Source organism: Ovis aries, chromosome 12 (assembly GCF_016772045.2).
Source record: "Ovis aries strain OAR_USU_Benz2616 breed Rambouillet chromosome 12, ARS-UI_Ramb_v3.0, whole genome shotgun sequence".
In the NCBI taxonomy this organism is placed as follows: Eukaryota; Metazoa; Chordata; class Mammalia; order Artiodactyla; family Bovidae; genus Ovis; species Ovis aries.
This window is the reverse complement of record NC_056065.1, coordinates 57298742-57315875: the sequence shown is the minus strand read 5'-3', so window position 1 is coordinate 57315875 and position 17134 is coordinate 57298742. Positions and strand designations below refer to the sequence as shown.

General features: G+C 42.4%; 1 protein-coding gene across 1 annotated transcript in view; it reads right to left on the bottom strand.

The window, feature by feature from the left end:
• Nucleotides 1-17134, bottom strand: part of PAPPA2 (pappalysin 2) — a 356164-nt gene that overhangs the window by 91182 nt on the left and 247848 nt on the right. The window contains exons 16-18 of the mRNA XM_060396631.1: nt 7063-7234; nt 3532-3709; nt 1890-2103 (exon numbers count right to left, since the gene is read on the bottom strand). Coding sequence (XP_060252614.1) covers nt 1890-2103; nt 3532-3709; nt 7063-7234 — 564 coding nt within the window. The remainder of the gene's footprint in view (nt 1-1889; nt 2104-3531; nt 3710-7062; nt 7235-17134) is intronic.

Below are 17134 nucleotides of genomic sequence, written 5' to 3'. Positions count from 1 at the left end.
AATTAGTCTGGCTCTTGCCTTGGGCTGAGATAATGAGGAGGAGGCTCCCCCCCACCCCAAATATTATCTTGGGTTTTCTCAGGAGTGAAAGGCTCTGGGTGAAGCCAGACTCAATCCATTCCGTACTGAGATGGCTGGATGTAGACTAGAGAAGGGCAAATGCAAGCCAGGAAGTAAGCTTCCTGATTTTCTTCTGCTCCCTTAGAAAATTCTAGTTTACAGTAGAAGTTGATATCTTCTGGAATCACTGGTAATGCCATGGCTAGGATTTTGTCAGTTCAAAAAAAATTTTTTTTAAAAAGAATATCTACTATGGTCAGATTTTCAACTAAGTCCTAGATAAGTAATAAGACATAATCTATGGTAGGAAAATAATAGTTACAATTTACTGAGTACAAGGAGTTTCTTCTTCTGAAAGTTTTTTCCTTGTTTTGTTTGTTCAGAAAATGTTTCTTTCTTTCTTTTTTTTTTTTGAAACAATTTATTGATCATTTAGCACAAGTCAGGCACTGAGCTGTACATTATTGTATTGCATGTGAGCTCTGTCGTATCCAACTCCATAGAATGTAGCCCACCAGGTTCCTCTGTCCATGGGATTTCCCAGGCAAGAATACTGGAGTGGGTTGCCATGCCTTCCTCCATCGGATCTTTCCAACCCAGGGACTGAACCCACATCTCCTGTATTGCAGGCAAATTCTTTGCCTGCTGAGCTATTGGGGCTGAATATGTATTATCTTGTTGAATCCTCAACTGAGCACTTTGATGCAGGCATTATGCCCAGTTTACAAAGGAGAAGAGACCCAAAGAGTTCAGTAACTTGCCTGAGGTTACTCAGCTAATAAAATGGGTGATAACTGGGATTTGAACCCCAGCACAAGTGTCTTCAAAACAGTTTCTCTTAAATTATGCAGCAAAGCTTTTATTCTTTCTGGTCCACCATGAATTTTGAAGAAAGGTCCTCTTGATTTCTGGGTCTAGGAATGTATACACACAAAGTCCAGGAAGGATAAACCAGAAAGACTATAATTACAATAGTAATAGATAATATGTATTGAGTTCTATGTTTTAAAAATTGATTTACTAGATTTCCCTGGTGGTCCAGTGGTTAAGAATCTGCTTGCCAATCATGAGTTCAATTCCTGGTCCAGGAAGATTCCATATGCTCCAGAGCAACAGTCCATGAGCCTCAACTACTGAGCCCATGCTCTGCAACAGAAGTCACTGCAACAGAGAGTATCCCCCACTTGCTGCAACTAGAGAAAGCCTGAGCACAGTGCTGAAGATCCAGCACAGCCAAAAATAAAATTAAAATTAAAAAAATTAATTCACTGACTCATTTTATACATATTAATTTACTTAGTTCCTACATTATTATTATCATTATCCTCATTTTACAGATGAGAGACTGAGACAGAGAAACTTCCCAGCATCACATACCTAATACGAATCTGAGTTGGAGACCACCCTAGGCAATTTCTGCCACAGCCACAATTTTAAACTTCCAATGGGCCTGATGATGACGTTCTAGGACAGAGTTGGATTTGGGTGACGTGTTTACCACTTAAGAAGCTCCTAACACTTACTTTCAAGGAAAATAATAATTTGGGCAGAGAATCTTTTAAAACACACCAAGATGAGACTCTGGAATCTGCTATGGGAAAGCATATCTTTACAGGAAGCAAATATGGCCAGCCTGCCTGTCATGACTGGGGAACACACTTGTGCAGTCGAAGAGAGATTATATAGAAAAACAAACACAACAAACAGTGGACAACCCAGAAGGTCTTAATGTTATTTCCAAAACAATGGTCTTGGATTTGCAAGTGAAACAGCAGGAGCAAGGTACAAGGGTAGAGAGAATGGCAAAGACCAGGAACGTTCCAACTTACTTCCTGACTTTATTCTCTGTGCTTCCCAGCACATAGTAGCCCGGTTTGCATTCATATCTGCAGGTAGAGCCCACGTCATGGTTCCCCTGGAGGCAGCGAGGCTGGAGCAGGTTGGCATTCGGGATAACAGGAGGAGCATCACACTCCAGCTTGCAGTAAGCTTCAGGGAGAGACCAGAGCCCATCTTCAAGACAGGTCAGCCATGGGCTCAGTCCTAACTCCAAGAAAGAGAAGCACAGAACACTCAGAACAGAGAGTCCAAAAATAAAATAACAAACAGAAAGAACGAAGACCTGTCAACAGACAGTCATTCTTGGAAAGTCACAGTATTTTTCGTGGAGCAGCTTCTCGAAAACTTCAAGTCAAATGTTTATCCTGTATCTTTCTACCCACAGAGTGTCTATTGTGCTCTCTCGTGTAGCATTGAGGTCAGAAAGCTAGTTCTTGACCTGAATGAAAGACGGGCTACCGACCAAATCCTTACCTCACTCCTCACTACAAATAATAAAAATAAAGTCGTGACAGTATTGTGGAAAGGATTATAATAATACTAGATGACACTTTTATAGGGCTCATTACATGCCAGGCACTGCTCTAAGCATTTTACACGTATCACTTGTGTAAACGTCAAACCTCAAACAACCCTGTGAAATAGATACCATCATTATCCCCTATTTTGCAGATGAGGAAATTGAGTTTAAGTAATTTGTCCAAGCTAGTAAGGGCAGAGGCAGGGTTTGAACTTGCAGTTTGATGCAAACTTCTGTACTTGAATACCATACACCATATGCCTCAGCAGTTTCTCCAAGTTCAATCTATGGATGCCCCATAGAGTAGTATTACCAACCCACTTTAGGTTTACTAGAGCAGACTCTGTCAGCATGAGCCTAAGAATCTGCATTTATAACAAGTCTGCTGGGTCACTGCTGGGCACACCTAAGTTCACGAGGAAGAGCAAGATGTGGGGTCAGAGGGACCTCCCTGGGCAATTCAGTGGTTAAGAATCTGTGTTTCCGAGGCAGGGGGCATGGGTTCGATCCCTGGTTGGGAAACTAGACCTACGTGCTTCAGGGTGTGGCCAAAATGAATAAAAAAAAAAAAAAACAAATAAAATAGCCTATTCCCACGCTCTCTTAAACAACAACAACAAAAAGATGTGGGGTCAGAAGAAGTTCCACCACATTCTCATCTCTCCCTAGCAGTACAGCTCATATAACTGTGCTCTTATTGCTAAAATAGGACTAAAGGCCCCTAACTCACAGAAGGGTTGTAAATATTACATTTCAAAATGTGCATGATAAAGGGTATCTGAATTATTAATACTCTCAGAAAACTGTTAGTTGGCTTGACTCCAGAGAACATAAACTCAAATAAAAATAGGAAGGTCTCAATTTCTTTCATTAATGAGATCTTGAGTTATGGGCATCCTTCCAAGTGGTTGAGACAAGGGATGTGTTGCCTCTTGCTTGTCAAAAGAAGGTGCTTTAGCAGAGTCAGGTGGGAGGCTCACTGGAGTAAAGAAAACATCCCCAAAGTATGCCCCCTCACTCCCATCACCCCCCCCCCCCCCCCCCACCACCACCACCAAAGAGAGAGAACCTGAAGAGAACTTGCATATAACTCCTGCTTGGACAGACAATACCTTGAAGCTTGGCTGGTGGGATACAGGAGATAGAGCAGCGTTTCAGAAAGTTGGTTCCCTCCAAGCAGGAGAAATTTGCGTAGTTCACCAAAGATGCGTCGGGGACACCACAGTCAAGGGGTTGGCAGCTCACAGCCCGGTCCCAGTGCCCAGAGGAACATGTGAGCAGAATTTTCTTCTAGAAACAAAGTTTTCTGTTATCAAAGCCGCACAAAAAGGCTTATCAAAATAGTTCCCAGGATCTGGCAGAGTCCTGATGATTATTTGTACAAATATTCACAACAGGCAAAATGATTTTGCCTCCCTCCCTCTTGTCTTAATATGCAATTTCACAATACCCAGGTACGCTGCTGATGAAAGGTGCATGTGAGCATAAGGGAGTCATTAAATGAAGACGCTTCTCCAGCGCAACTCTCGGCTCTCCTCACACGCTTCTCCAGGTGGCTCTCCACCCTACTCTGCCCTGCTGTGTGCTCTGGGACCCTGGCCCTTGTGGGCTTCATGCTTTCGACTTGTGTCTGCTGGAGCACCCAGGGTAGCACTGGTAGGAGACGGAAGAGGCAGAGAAGCAAGGGAGGTCGGGGGTCGATTCTCTCTACTCCCTCCCTTGGGTCGCTGTAGGCTGGCTCCGCCTTTGGCAGAGCTCTTCACACGCCTGCTGCACTCTTTCTCATGGGTTCTGCTAACTGCCCCTTACAGTCAACTCTTTAGGTCTAGAGGGGATATTACCCTTTCACCCTGGGATTCTGGACCATCTCTGTCATTTCCTAGATCCTGCCCCCACTTTTATCAGCAGTCCCTTTACTGAAGTTCCTCAAATTGCCCCCCTTTGAGCATTCATCGGTTTCCTGCTGGGACCTTTACTGATAAGCTGACTGATAATGGTACATAATAAACATAATCATATTCTCTGAGAATGGTGCCTAGTCTTTAAGAACATCTGAGAATTAATGCACATGAGGCATCTTCCAAACCCTGTAGTTAAATCTAAGAGATTCCAGCCATTTCCTTGGGGCTATGGTCTATGTAGGGGGTCCTAGAATTCATCACCAAGAAACAAATGAGGAGACTTTTTTTTGAGCACTTAGAAGGGCCAGGTACTTTCAAGTTTGGATAAACAAGACCCTTAAGGAGCTACCAGCAGAGCTCATCACAGGTTGAAGCAGTGAATCAGAAAACATCTGAAGTGGGGAGAACGGAAGGAAGAAAGAGAGATAATAAGGAAGAAGAAGTTCAAAAGGAAAGTGTGGGAGATGCACTTTGGTTATATCTTACTCCCTTCTATGATGATTTGTGAGAATGTAATGCAAAGAATACAAATCATAAAGGAGAAAACACGGACCAAGAAGAAAGAGAATATAAACTGTTCTACTAAGTAACAGCAACATCATATGTGCATGCTTGTTTTGTGGTGGTGAGATAGCACTACAGAGGCTGGAGAAGGGATTGCCCATCTTGGGTAGGAGGGAGAGTGTTTCCAGGGAGATTCACATAGTAGATGACTCAGGAACTGGTCTTTGAAAGATGAGCAAGACTTCCCAGCAGCAGAGCAGAAGCAAGGAGAAGACAGTTTCAGAGTGAGAGGAACAGGATGGGCAGGCACTCAGAGACCTGGACATTCATGGCTTGTTGGGTGAAAAGTGTCACCATAGTAGGTTACCAAAAGTCAAAAAGAGAGAAGGGAGATTCTGGGGCTCAGCCGGCATCCCATCAGGAGACCACAGTGGCACCAAAGTCAAAGGTAAAATGACTGATGAAAGCACCTGTCACCTCTGACACCCACTCCTGCCTGGCTGCCCCTCCATCCTTCCCAATGTTCCCAGGTTGCCTGCCAGAAGGCCCCAATTCAAAGCCAGACACACTTTTCTGGTTAGTTTCAGTTCTTATGTCAACAAAAAGCAGATATCCCTGCTGTCTTGTGATCACAAGCTGGGATCATATCATTTCTTTAGTGGGGCCAGGCTCGGGTGATGGGAGCAGTCAGCTGGAGAGCTGTGCTTGATGATTCCATCATATGACTGGCAAAGGGTGAGCTCCCACCTTCCTTCTCCCAACTTGGCCCCAACTGCAATGCTCACAGCCTAGAAGGCTGGCTCCAATCACAGCGATCACTTAAAGAATGTCTCTGAAACACTGCATATACTGTCGGGTTTTCTCCTGGCTCCAGTAAGTATTGACTGTTCTGTTTTGAATTTGCTCCTAATTTTAATGAATTGCAAACACCATCTTTTCTTCTCTCTCCTTCTTTACCTAGCACACAAATGCATTCAGTTCCTACATTGTTTTTGCTCTTTTTCCTTCTTTCCATCTCTTTTCTAGTATGAGGTAAGCTGAGTTAAGGACAGGTAGGTGATAAGAGTTCTGCTTTTCTGACCAGAGCATCACAAACCAAGGAGCTGATGCTTCAAGGTATGTTAAAACGGTATTTCTACACAGAAGTCTCTTTCAGCCATCTGAAACAAAAGATTGTATCTTTAAATTCTGTGTCTAAGCAAGTGAAATTCCTCCATGGATCCACAATCTGCTGAGCAGTCAACTGGTACCAGATGAAAAACAATTCCAATCTTCCAAGCCATTGATACCTGACTACCAATCATGCTTCCCCTCGTTCTTCATCATCCCTCATCTCCCTCATATTCTTCTCAAGCACCATTTACCTTTTGCCTAATGCATCCTGTCTCTCTATCATATTGTGCTCATGTGTTCTCAAATTTCAAATTCCTCTGTAGAATATGGAAAGCTTTCTAAAGGAAAGAGGGAAAACAAAATTCTTAGTCGACAGTACATCATCATGGTCATCATAATGGCAGCTTGGCAGAGAGCTAGGTGCCTATCATTTTGATAGAAGCTTATGAATTATTTCTACTCAGTCATCAAAACAGCCCAAGGACATAAATACTTCTGATCTAACTATTTTACAAATTTGGAAACGACCTTAAAGAGGTTGGCATGTTTTGCTTGTCTTTACCTAAAATTATACAATAAACAGAGGAGTCAAATTTCATTCCAAGTCTGTCTCCCAAGCCATGCTCTTCACTAATATATTCTAGTACCTTCAGACACCTTGAAACCCTGGAAGTGGTGCCATGGTAGCTTACAAAAATCTGAAAAAAATTCAGTCAAAACTAGAATCTTGATATAAGTCCTACTTCAGTAGCAGAAGAAAGAAAATCATAATTTTTCCTTCAGTATTCTTATAAGGAGGGTTGGACTTGGGGGAACAGGCAGAAAATGGACCACAAAAAGGCTGATTACGTCCTATCTTGCCTGCAAATTTTGGACAGGTCTAAACTGTAACATTCTCGTTTTGAAGCCAAAAGTCAGGATCATAATTTCGTACACTTCTTATATATTTCTGCATATACCTTACATTTCTATAAATCCATGCTTCTCCTTGATTGTTAGAGTCCTCATTTTTCCTTTCAGATGATTTAAAAACACAGGCCTTTCCCCCATCCAGCCAGGAGGAGGAGCATGCATACTGTCCCTCCCCAGGGGCTTGGTCCTGATGACCGCAGATTTCCAACTCACCTGCATGGGCCTGAGGTACTGCCCATTGCTGGCCTGAAGGGCAGACCCCCTCTGACAGGTGATAGAGCACTTCATGAGACCCGGGCCACCAGAGGTACAGTTCACCATATCCGCGTGATCAAGCAGCAATGGCACACAGCTGCCCTGCTCCCCACAGGGCCGATGGACACAGCTGGAGATGACAGAAGCAGAAATATCTTACATTGACTTGCTAGGCAGCAGCAAAGGCTTTGCCTCTCCCTTTGAGAAGGGTCTCTAAACCAAAGAGAACACTTTCTTGAAAACCTACATTCAACTCATCACTTCCTTCTTGTGACCTGAAACCCAGCAACATAAAGTAAACAGGAACAATATCAGCTACCAAGCGATTATGAACCAGCTTTCTATGGATCGTCCAGGAAGAGAAAATGATGATGACAGGTGGGGAGAGTGTCCCCAGAGCTCTGGATGGCATAGAAATGAATAGATCAGAGGGTAATCCTCAGAATATTTCACAGTCAGTACTTCTGAGACCCAAACAATCAGAACAGATGCAGGGCAAAGATCAGGAGTGAATTCTGGAGGCCCCTGGTTGTGTCAGGCAGAAACCTTTTTGTTTTTCCATCATGGGTTGGTCTCAGGGGGCCCTGTAGAACAGGTGTTTGAGCTGGCAGAAAAGGCAACATTTATTTACTGATTGGAATGGAGTATTTTTCTAAACTTTTTATTTAGTTTTGGAGTATTAACAGCCAACATTTAACAACAATTAACAGCCAACGTTGTGATAGTTCAGGTGAGGAGTGAAGGGACTCAGCCATACATATACATGTATCCAGTCTCCCCCAAATCCCCTCCCATCCAGGCTGCCAAATAACACTGAGCAGAGTTCTATGTGCTATACAGTAGGACCTTGATGGTTATACATTTTGAATATAGCAGTCTTGTGGCACTAGTGGTAAAGAAGCTGCCTGCCAATACAGGAGTTTTTAAGAGACATGGGTTCAATCCTTGGGTTAGGAAGACTCCCTGGAGAAGGGCATGACAACCTACTCTAGTATTCTTGCCTGGAGAATTCCATGGACAGAGGAGCCTGGCAGGCTACAGTCCATAGGGTCACAAAGAGTTGGACATGACTGAAGTTACTTAGCACAGATGCACACATATACCACTGAATATCAACACTGGCTTGGAAGAAAAGCTATGACAAATCTAGACAGCATATTAAAAAGCAGAGACATCACTTTGCCAACAAAGGTCCATATAGTCAAAGCTATGGTTTTTCCAGTAGTCATTTATAGATGTGAGAGTTGGACCATAAAGAAGTCTCATGCTGAAGAATTGATGCTTTCAAACTATGGTGCTGGGGAAGAGTCTTGAGAGTCCCTTGGATAGCAAGGAGGTCAAACCAATTAATCCTAAAGGAAATCAACTTGTGAATACTCATTGGAAGGACTGATGCTATAGCTAAAGCTCCAATACTTTGGCAGCTTGATGCAAAGAGCTGACTCATTGGAAAAGATGATGCTGGGAAAGACTGAGGGCAGGAGAAGAGGGTGACAGAGGATTGGATGGTTGGATGGCATCACTGACTCAATGCACATGAGATTGAGCAAACTCCAGGAGATAGTGGAGGACAGGGAAACCAGGTGTGCTGCAGTCCACAGGATCACAAAGAGTTGGACACGACTGAGCGACTGAACAACAAATCAGAAATTGAGCCCATGACAGAAAGAAGAAAAAACTCACACATATCAAGCCCCTACCACATGCCTAATGTGGTAGATGCTTCTAGGACATTACCTCATCAGAGAACTGCTGTCTGGGTCTCTAAAGCTAGTCATATAGGAATAGGAGAGACAGTTAAACTCCCTGAGGTTTGAGGGGATCTTGTCAGGATCATGACAGCATCAGGGATGTAACAGATTCAAAAGATGGCTACTCTTTTATCAAGGCAGAGCCACAGAGATTAAAATTTAGAGCACTGCCCCCAGGTTGTGTGAATTTGAATCCTGGCTTCACCATTTACTACCTGTGTGATATGGTTGAGTTATTTATTCCCCAGGGTTTCAAGTCCTTCCCCCATGAGATGAGGACGATAACGGTGTGTGCCCATACACAGCCACTGTTCCTAGGTTCATTCTCTCTACTGCTCCACTGTAAATGGCCCACATGCCACATTCAATGGCCTGTTTTCTGTGAGTCACCCACATGTTTTGGTTTTCCCATGTCTGTACCTTTGCTCAATTTACTGAACCTTTTAAAAGGCCTTCCCACTCCAAGAAGCCCCTCCAGATAGCTTCCTTCTTTGAATCTTAAAGGGAAATTTAAAAAATAACTTTTCTAACATTTCTTTTACTCTATCTGTATTATTGCCACAGTTTTTAGTTAATTCATCCATTCTTTGATCCACAAGGCAATGGGTACACAAGTGTCTCCTAAATGCTGCTGAATCTCCCAACTAGACTATGATCTCCTTGAAGACAAATACTGACTTCTACCCACTTTTGTATTTACCGTACACCTCATTGTGGGAGATGCAACAAATGTTTGCTGAATTAAATATTTTCATGTCATAGACACCAAAGTAAGTCAATAGCTATCAAAATGGTAAATTTGTTAAATTTTATAGTGATAGATGGGGATACGAAGTTAAAAAAATCATTATCAAACAGTGATTCCACCGTCTTGCCCTACTGCTTTGTTCATTCATAAACATTTCCCAAGCACTTAGCACATTGGTCTCAGTATTGGGATAAAATAAGTATGCCCTTAAAGAAGTCATAGTCTAGTGTGGGAAAACAGCATGATACTTTTTACACTTTCTTGCTCATGATGTTTTTGCCAGTGGTGGTAAATCTTAATCAAAATGACTTCTGTGAAGCTCGTCATCATTCGTTTGTTTTATTTGCTCTTGAATTCTGTTAGAGGCCAAATACTTTTATCAAGTAACTGGGCAACAGTATAAAAAAGTGGAAAATAAAATGTCATTGAATTGCACTTGAAATAATTGAGAATTGATTTAAAAAGCACTAGTCCAAGAAGTATGGATTTGATTTGAATATGCTAAAGTTGCTGCCTCTGATCTTGTACCCATGGGATTTGAACTATGTCAATGACATTCTCATTTTTTTTCACCCATGCTTATCAGGTATAGGATGGAGGAACTGGAGTTGAGTGGTATGCAGTAGACGTTTTTCTCCTGTAAACCCTGATTATTCTCCAGGATCGTGTAGTATTTCCTCAGACTCACTACACAGAGCCTGATGAAGGGTATGAGTTGGGGGAGATGGATTCTTCAAATTCAACACTGCTAATCAGGTCTGCAATATAGGAAATAAAGCTTTGTCTCTGAGCCTTCATTCAGCCTAGTGGCATAAGGAATCTGAAACCTGACCATCCTTCATGGAATGAGATGGGGACCTCTCATTAGTGATGCTAAACATCTCCAAGTTCCACAGATACTACATACCCTTGATATGCATAAGATGTAATATCTCTTCAGTGTGTTAAGCAGAGAGGACTGGAAAACAGAGAGTCATTAACAGTTCTGGTTCATGTCAGCTCACTGCCAGGAAATTAATGTGAAATAGCACATGCTAATTTCCAGTGACTCCATGACTCCATCCAATTCATCCTCAGTGTCATCACTGAGGACAAATACGTGCTGAGATAAGACCCAAAACAAATACTCTGAATGAGCCTCCTTCCATCAAGATGGTGTTCCGTTAACTTCGGTTGCTATGACTACCTGTGTGAGGAGTCCATCAGCACTGGCAGCAAGGGAGGCCGAACAGGACAGGGGATCTTAGAAGAGGGGGAAAGTGGCATGAAATAAGACCAAGACAAAAAAAAAAAGAGAAAGCATCAAACCCAGACCTGTTTATGAAGTGAGAAATGGTTTTAGGGCAGCTGCTGCAAATTCTTTCACTAGCTTATATTTCCATTTGCTTCCTTTTTAAGGAATTTTTTTTTTTTTATGAGGACGGTGTTTGTCAGGTCGTTAGCTTCTGATGGCATCTGGTACCAATTGTAGACTTCTCTGCCTTGCACCCTATCCCCAAAACCCCTTTTGCGTTTCTCTTCCACTACAAACACACTGCTTCTCTGGGTGAAGTACTGTGTTCTCTGTTTTCCCATGCTCCTGATACATTCTTCTTTCTGGCTACTAATACATTAAGCCCCAATGTCATAATGAGAATGTTGCTAGTAAACATAATTAGCCTTCAAACTTTTCAAAAGCTTTCTTCTTATGGTCTTTGGACACATGTCAATGAAAGTGGCAGCGACAAAGCCTTACCATGCCCCAGAGAGATGGGAAGTTAGGTATTTATCTTGGTTTGACATACAAAGAAACTAAAGCTGTTTGGAGTCTGGCTAAAGGCCACACAGAGAGTCAGAGGAAAACCCTCAAACTGGAATGCAGAGCTCTCACTCTCCAGGCCAGCTTAGACCACCAGGCCATCTCCCTGAAGATGCGGTGGGTCTCCTGTTGCTTTCTTCTCCATTCAGGAGCTACCATCATTGGCCAGGATGAGCCAAGAAGTTCCTTAGCAGGGTGGCTGGGGGGAAACGATGGATATATTTCATGGTCGTTCTTAGTTTTGAGCAGTTTACTTTCAAGTGATAGCAAGTCGAATTAACGATCTCTGTCCAGCTGCCTTTGCCTGCAAGATGCCCTGTTAAGTCTGCTTCCTCCTTGGGCAACCTTACCCTTTCACCCATTTTTTCCAGACCTTTCCTGACACCCCATCACAATGTGTTCTCAGGTAACGATATGATACACCCAGTCAGACATGATTCACAGCTATTTCCATTTTAATGGGAGACAACATTTGCAGACTGAAGAATGAGTTTTTCATGGTGGAATTTTAAGTCAATAGGTCCTTAGAGACTATACTATGTAGATGGTCCCCTTACCCATCCTTCCAGCTTTGCTCTCTGTCTCTCCACTTCCCCAGTATGCCTCTATTCTCTCTCTCTCTTCTGGTTCTCACTCCCCAAAGTAATTGCTTTTGAGGGTTTTAAAAAACGCTTTCAATAGAAAAATTCTGTTGCAAAATGTATGTTATCCCTGGACTATCCTCTTGCATAAAATCTGCTCGTGGGTATCCAGGCACACTTCTAGCACCATCCTACCAAAATGATGTGTGTGTTTCCTTTATGTTTGGGCCTCCAAATGATGCCTTGGGAAATCTCTGTTGGCAGAGTTCCATAAAAGAATGGCCCTCATCTGTCGCAAGACAGACATTGTCAATCATCATTGTGTTTTGACTCACTTAGGCAGCATTTAAAAAATATGGATACCCAGGCTTTTCCCCCTGGAGAGTGTGATTCTGTAGGGCTGTGGTGGGATCCTCACAGTGGTGATTTTATTTTACATTTCAAAGTTCCTGATGCTCATCAGGAGTGAAACTCAGTACCACAAAGATTCGGATATGTGTAACCTGAAAGATAAGTCAACAAATTCCATAGGCCAAGACTATAAAATAACAATACTGATTCCAGCAGGAGAAACTGGTCCCACTGTTTCATCATTATGCTTTAATGTTTTCAGCACAAATTATCACATGGGAGCCATAAGACAGATCAAAAGTATAAAACATTTCCCTAATTCTGAAGAAGCTTTCAATATAGTCAAAGACAGAAAATAATTAAATCATGTGGTACTGATTATAAATCCATGGCTGTTCCAGAGAAATGTTATCATTGAATAGGATTTGACCTCAATAAATTAATAGGATTTGGAAAGGCAAAAGAGATATGCCAGTAAGTTATCTCCAGTGCTTTCCAGACCGGACAGAACACAGCACAAAGCAACACTAAAAACATAGACAAAAATCACCATTTCCTTTCCACTGAGCTAAAGAAAATTCAGTAGGTGTGGGTCTCTAATTCTGACTAACAAATTCAGAGAACCTATAAGAAGAAGAGTCATCATCAATATTTGATCCACTGAGAACTAAAGAAAATTCAGTAGGTGTGGGTCTCTTAAATTCTGACTAACAAATTTAGAGAACCTATATGGAAAGTCCTGAGTATTCATTGGAAGGACTGATGTTGAAGCTGAAATTCCAATACTTAGAATTGGCCACCTGATTCAAAGAACTGACTCATTGGAAAAGACCCTGATGCTGGAAAAGATTGAGAGCAGGAGGAGAAGGGGATGACAGAAGATGAGATGGTTGGATGGCATCACCAACTCGATGGACATGAGTTTGAGCAAGCTCTGGGGGTTGCTGATGGACAGGGAAGCCTGGTGTGCTGCAGTCCATGGGGTTGCAAAGAGTCAGACACAACTGAGCAACTGAACTGAACTGAACTGATATGGAAAAGCATCAACATCAATATTTGATGATAGGCTTAGAGGCAAGTTTCCCAAATCTTCTCCTACCTTCCAAAGGTTGGTAAGGAAAGAGCATGGCTAACACCAGAAAGCAGACATCATTCTCAGCAAAGAGCAGACAGACTCAGTAACAAATCTGCCACGAGCTGTCTCCCAAGGTAGGCCAAATAAGGCACATTAAAATTTTTTCCATTGCATGAGGCCACTAAAGGGAAGCTGGCCACACTTCCAGCCAAGGGCCATACTTGGAAAGCTGGGTAGTTCCTTAGGAATGGGCAAAGTCCTGGCTGTCCTATCCACAGCTTCCTCACAGCTTTGGCGTAAGGTTCCCCTGAGGGTCTGAGCTACCCATGAGGAATTTTAGGAGGCTGTGACACTATTCCAGAGTCAGTCAGACTCAATAGTGAAACCTTATTTCTTCCATGTAACAGTTAATGAGAAATTATGCACCAAAGACCCCATTTCTTGCATGTTATTGCTGGAGAGTAGAGAAGACCTTTAAAAGTGATCTTAGAGGATAATTCAAGTGACCTTAATTTAAATGACCTTAAAGATAATTCAACCTTAATTTCCCATTTTAGAGATGAGGAAACACCCTAACAGAAATGATGGGATATTTCAGAACTTCCTACCATACTCAGGCTACAATATAATAACAAACATCAAATTAAACTTTAGCTCAAACTCAAAATCAAGATGACATCAGCTTGCGAACTTTTCTAAAGTCAATGTCCCACCTTCTCTCAGGCATCCAATTTGATACCTGGAATCCAGGTTAGTTTAGGAGAAACATTCTGGTTTCTGTACCACAGTTTTTGAGAAATAGCATAATATGATGGAGAAAGTAGTAGATTAAGGCCCACATGACTTGGGTTCAGGTCTTGGCATGTCCCTTCTTAGCTCCATCACATTGGGTAAGTCTCTTAATCCCTCTGGCCTTTTGTGTGCAAATTTATAAAATGATGAAATTGAACTATGTTCTCTTAAAGGTCTCTCCCAGCTTTAACACGGTATTTAATATCCTAGATGAAGTGATGGTGGTATTGGGGTGGGAGTACAGAAAACCCATGAATGGGGAGGATGTGGTAGAGAACCAAAAAAAAGAGTTACTTACAATCTTCCTTGCCCAGTGTAAGTTTTTTGCTTAATGTTCCAACCTTTAAGTTGTTAAGTTAAACAAAATATTGCAATTCATTTATCCAGGAAGTGTCACCATTGACAGAATAGCAATCCCAGTGGTTTCTGTAGCAACAACTCTTTGAAGGGTAAATAGTAAAAGAGGATCAGATACCTCTGCATTCCTTCACTGTTTTACTGATTCTTATTGAAATAAGAGGCTATGGGCTAAGAAGGAATGCATGCTCTGGATTTGGCAGCAGATGGAAGAAGAATGTACGGAATGTAGAATGGACTGGAAGAGATGGAGTCCTCATTAATCATCCCACCACCAATAGGAAAACCAAATAATAATAATAATAACATCCATTCCTAGAGAGCTCTGCTGTTTCGCCAAACAAATACAAAAAGATATGGCCTCCTTTTGGCTCCCCATTCTACCTCTTCCTCTCTACTGGTTCCATCTTCACTCTGCAGGACAAGAACCAGACTAAACGTCAAGTACATTTCCGTTGGCCTTCTTGGACAGAACAAAGCCAGTACTTTGAGGGTTTTACTGAAAGAACATATGGACCAAGAAGAGAAAATTGATTCAAATTTTTCTCCTCTAAAGAATCTCATCTGACAGAAACAGGGGAGTCTCAGTAATAATTCTGACTCTTCCATCCCATGACAAAGAAATTAATATTGGACTAAGTAGACTTCTCCTTCCTTCCTCTATGCTGGGAAAGCAGAGGTGTTCTCTGTCCTTCAGTTGAAGTCTCTGACTCAAAGTTGGCCCCTGAAAAGACCTCTGTCAGGACACATCCATCTCTTCCTAGAATGTGACCTATTGATAAGTTAGGACTGGACTCCAGTAGCCCCAGTACCGGGCAATTTGCTTTGCTCATTTCTAGTTCTGGGCGCAACTTTTGCCATGCCTGACTGTAATGCTAGAAGTCCCATCCAAAGGCCCCCTCTTCTTCCCTGGTGGTTCAGACGGTAAAGAATCCACCTGCAATGTGAGAGACCTGGTTGTGATCCCTGGGTTGGGAAGATCCTCTGGAGAAGGGAATGGCTATCCACTCCAGTCATCTGGCCTGGAGAATTCCATGGACAGAGGAACCTGGCGGGCTACAGTTCATGGGGGTCGCAGAGTCGGACACGACTGAACGAATTTCATTTTCACTTTCTTCTAAAGTAAAACAGATTTCTATCACACAGCCAATATGTACTGCCTTTCCAAAGCCGTCTCACCAAGTTTCAGAACTGACAACTTTAATGTAGTTGTAAAATATGTAAAACGCCAAAAAAAGAGTCAAAGCAATTTCTGGCTAAGCAGCAAAGAATGTGCACCCTAGAACAGCACCAAGGAAGCATAATCACTCATCAGAAATAACGATAATAATAACAACAAACATAATATATAGAACACATATCTATCTATATAATAAATATATATAAACATTTTTTTCCCACTTGCAAAGGCAGGAACAATCTCCAGGTGGTGCATTTCCTAATGAAGAGTGATCAATGGAACCCCCAAATGACCGCACTGCTGACTCCCACTGTACCACCACTTACCCTTAGGCATTCCTCCGGTTAAAAAATAAACAATAAAAGTATCCTGGGGCCCCAATTAAACTATTAATTCAGGAGTGACACTTCCCCAGACATATTCATAAGCCAGTGCTGAGGAACTGTGAAACAGGCAGAGGTAAGTGAGGGAACAACATAGTACTCTGCATAAAGTTTAATGCACATGAGCTTTCACATATGGCAATCCTAGAACAGTATCTAAAAGGCTCGAAGAAAGGGTAGCATGCCTTCTGCATGCTCTACTATACAAGCTTTGTGTTGACTGAGGTCTTAAGGAGTCACAAGCTACAACCTTGAATGAGTCCCAAATTCATATACAGAAGTAGAACATAAAACATATGTCAGCCCAGGACTCTTCCCCTTGGCTTCTTTTGCCTATAGTTTCTTGACTCCCCAACAGAAGCCTTGCATTGTTCCTATCATCTTGTAATTCAGGAATTTATCAGTCCTGGGTGGACATCAGGTTTGGAATATTACTCCCTTCTGTCCTGTTGCTCTTCTTTGCATTCCCAAGCCTTGCAACATCAATGGCTCATTTGCTTATGGAGACAGGAAGGCCCAAAGGAATAAAGAGACTTCCTAAAACTGTGTGGTGAGACTAGACGATGTGGCCAGATGTGAGAAGCAGAGGTCTGGACAACAGGTTTGCTGCCATTCAAATCACCGGGCTTCTGCTGCTCTTGCGGTTATGGCTACATAGAACCAGACATGGCCTGAGAGTCATTCCAACCAGAATGCCGGGTCGTATCTATCAACAGCCTGTTTGGCAGGCTGGCAAAACAACAGAACCCTGGAAATATTGGTTTGTTTTATTTTCTGTGCTTTCTCCATCAGCTGCCAATAATACAGACCGTTAGCATAGGGCTAGCCCTGAGCAAAATTGGGAAGCAGGTGATATTTTAAGCTAATTTCTCATGTTGGCACCACTTTTCCTGCTTCTCATACTCCCCCAAACTTCCAGATGCCTACCCTAGGTTGCATTCCGACAGGGCGCCTGATTTCCAACTGGCAAGGTCTATAAGAGAATATCTTTGACATAAATAGCTGATAATGACT